This window comes from Zingiber officinale, chromosome 3A (genome assembly GCF_018446385.1).
Source record: "Zingiber officinale cultivar Zhangliang chromosome 3A, Zo_v1.1, whole genome shotgun sequence".
NCBI classification, from domain to species: Eukaryota; Viridiplantae; Streptophyta; class Magnoliopsida; order Zingiberales; family Zingiberaceae; genus Zingiber; species Zingiber officinale.
In genome coordinates, this window is record NC_055990.1 from 160,867,686 (window position 1) to 160,870,824 (window position 3,139).

Here is a 3,139-nt window from a genome sequence, read left to right on the forward strand (position 1 = left end):
TCCGGCGTTAGCTTTTCTCCGGCGCGGGTAAACATCTATTCCTTCACTCGTCCTCGGTGTCGCCTCCTCACCATAAACGCCGCCCGACCTTTCCTTGCCTAAGCCTGGCCGGCCTGAGCTCGGCATTTTCTTGCCTGGCCTGAGCTCAGCCTTTTCTTGGCCGGCCTTTCCTTGGCCGGCGTGAACTCGGTCAGCGAGTTCGGCTTTTTCTTGGCCGGCCTTTCCTTGGCCGGCCTTTCCTTGGCTGGCATGAACTCGGTTAGCCTAAGTTCGGCCTTTTCTTGACATGTACATTCCTTCACCGGCCTGAGCTCGGCCTTTTCTTGGTCGGCCTTTCCTTGGCCGGCCTTTCCTTGGCCCTAAATATTAGTTAGGGTCTACCTTCATGTTTTCGACATAAGAGACGGTGTAGATTGCTCGCCCTCCTCTATGTGCTACTATGAAAAGTTATGAAAACACAATAATCAGAATGCACAAATTCTGAGTTTCTCTTGTTTGTGATCCTATGATGAGAACACATTTGGAATTAGACAATATATATAGCGTAAACTGTAGTAAAACTCATTTGAGTAGAAGGTGTTGGCCCTATACTACCAACATTGGTAAAGAGCATTGCTTTGCCCGTTGCAACTCTCGTATGACTTGGGTACATTTTTTTTTACTGATATCCTTCGCTATATTTGTTTGTCAATTACTCAAGAGAGCCTTCATTATTCATAGATGAATTAATTGAGGAGTTTTTCCCTACGTCTAGTATATAATGATCTAACTATTAATTACTTCTAGTCATTAGTGTATTTTTTCCCTTAACAATTTTAACTTACTGTGGTCAGTAGGCCACTAACATACTTTGCTCTTGGTTAAGGAGAATCTCTCTTGCATTGGAGAATAAACCCTTACATCTGCTTTGTTTATTCATGAAATTGCTCTCTGTAATCTCAAATCTTCCCACAGTTTGAAGATATCGTGGCAAGTAAAATACAAGTATTTGGCACCCTTGACAATACCATGATTGCAATTCTATAGAGCAAATGCTAAGTAATTTTCTATATAAACGGATGAGTCCTGTACTTGTTGTGACATCATTTTACAATAGAAATTGTTTTTTGCTTAACCAACTTCCTCTCTTTTATTATTTCAGGTATACTGCATTGTCTGAGATCTTATTTCAGGTATGTGCATTGTCTAAATTTATGGCACAATTTTTGTTATTATTTCCTTTTCAGTGATATTATATTTTTAGGTATATTTCATTTAATACTAACACTGATTACATTTAATAGAATTCCATTATATTTTATTGATAGAATTGTTATACATCTTTATCTTTACACGTTTAAATAATATTGCAAATTTTTTTAGGTTACAATGCATATGAATAAAGTTTGGATGTACAAACTACAAAAGGCGACCGAGAGAATCTGCCTTGACTTGATGACCAAGCTGTTATCTTAATACTTAACCTATACTTGATAGACTCTCTCTTTCTCACCGCATCGTGCTGTGTTTTTCTGTCTTTTTTTTTTTCTTGATTCGACTTGTATTGATTTTATTTACGCAATATTCGATTGCATTTTAGTGTTGAGGTCGCATAGGGACTTCATACTTCAGCCAAGGTCCCTCGATGGAGTAAGAATCTCCGGCCTTCTTCGGCGGAGAGGAGGTTTAGAATTGCTCGTGCTTCTTCGGAGACGGATGAGAAGGAAGGTGATGCTCCACCGGAGCAATCGGCTGTATCAGTCGAGAATCTCCCTTTGGAGTCGAAGCTGCAAATGAAACTAGAGCAGAAGTTGAGGATAATGAAGCTCACCAAAAGGATTAGGCTTCGAAAGAAGAGGCTTTTACGGAAGCAAAGGATGAGGAAGAACGGGCGTTGGCCGCCGTCGAAGATGAAGAAGCTCAATACTGTGTAATCAACGATAATGGAGATGCCAGGTTTGGGGCTGTTCATCATTTCCACTTCATTTTCTTGTTATTTGGCATAGTAAAAGACCGCCTGAAACGTATCGTGCTTCGTTCGTAGCACGATTCGCAATTTTCTTTGTCTGCTTAATGAAGTAACGTTTTATTGCTGAAGTAGTCGTAAACCCGCAAGTAATTACAAAGATAGTAGAGACAATATAAGCTTCTGAACTATGAACGAAGACGAAGATCAAACAAGATGATAATGGATTGCGTTAGAATCAAATTCAAGATGATAATGAGGAGAAAAACACGTGGAAAAGGAAAGAAGAAGGGACTAACGAACTGTTATCAGTTTTATTTCAGAAGCTTTTACAGGTCACATAACACTCCAAGACTCGGGCATCGGGAAAACCGGAAACAGCGAGTCGAAGTTCGACGACACCGTCGGCAGCCCGAACGCTCCCCCGTCGAGCTGACCCAGGAACAGCTCCGACGTGTCGAGCGTCGGCAGTCGGATTTGCTGCCGCGGCGGCACGGGCGCCGGCGAAGCGGACGGCTCGAGCCCCTCGGCGCCGGTGACACGCTGCACCATTTCCAGGAAGTTGGCGGGGTCAGCGATGATGTAGGTGACCGGCGATCGGTTCGCCGCGGCCCCTCCGCGCGGCTTCCTCTTGGCCTTGGCGATTCTCCCCGAGGCGGGCGCGCTGCGGTTCCGCCGGAGGAGGGCGGCGGAGGAAGGCGAGGATCCGGAGGATAGGGACGCGGGGAGCGCGCGGGAGAGGGCGAGGGCTTCGGCGTCGCCGGCGAAGGCTTCGGCGATCCACGCCATGCGGCGGCGGCGGCGGCGGCGAGAGGGTAGAGTGAGTTGAGGTCGAAATGGAGGGGGGCATTAATAGGCCATGCGGCGAAAGCGCGTTCATCCGAACACGTGGCGTCACGTAAATCGAGACAAACAACCGCGGTTTGTGTCGGAGCGGTTTGGTTTAAAATATGAAAAATAATTCGTGATCGGAGGAGAGTTTAAGTTCACCGTCAAAATACGTCGTGGATGGGCCCCGTTTCGTGTTGACTGTTTCACAATTTATTTAAAGAGTATTTTACCGGAAGAAAGAAACAAGGCATGCAATGGTTCTGTTGACTTTCAGGTGCCTGGGTCCCCACTGCATGTCACTCTTGTGATGAGTAAGCCATGCCTATCAGTGTTGACTTTTGTAGATTCTCCAACTAGAATGAC

At 45.2% G+C, this 3,139-nt stretch overlaps 1 protein-coding gene across 1 annotated transcript; it reads right to left on the reverse strand.

Moving 5' to 3' along the window:
- Positions 1–2,281: 2,281 nt before the first annotated feature.
- LOC122050843 (calmodulin-binding protein 25-like) lies at positions 2,282–2,734 on the reverse strand. Its single transcript, XM_042611716.1, has one exon. It carries the CDS (start codon positions 2,732–2,734, stop codon positions 2,282–2,284), a length of 453 nt encoding a protein of 150 aa, XP_042467650.1.
- Positions 2,735–3,139: the final 405 nt, after the last annotated feature.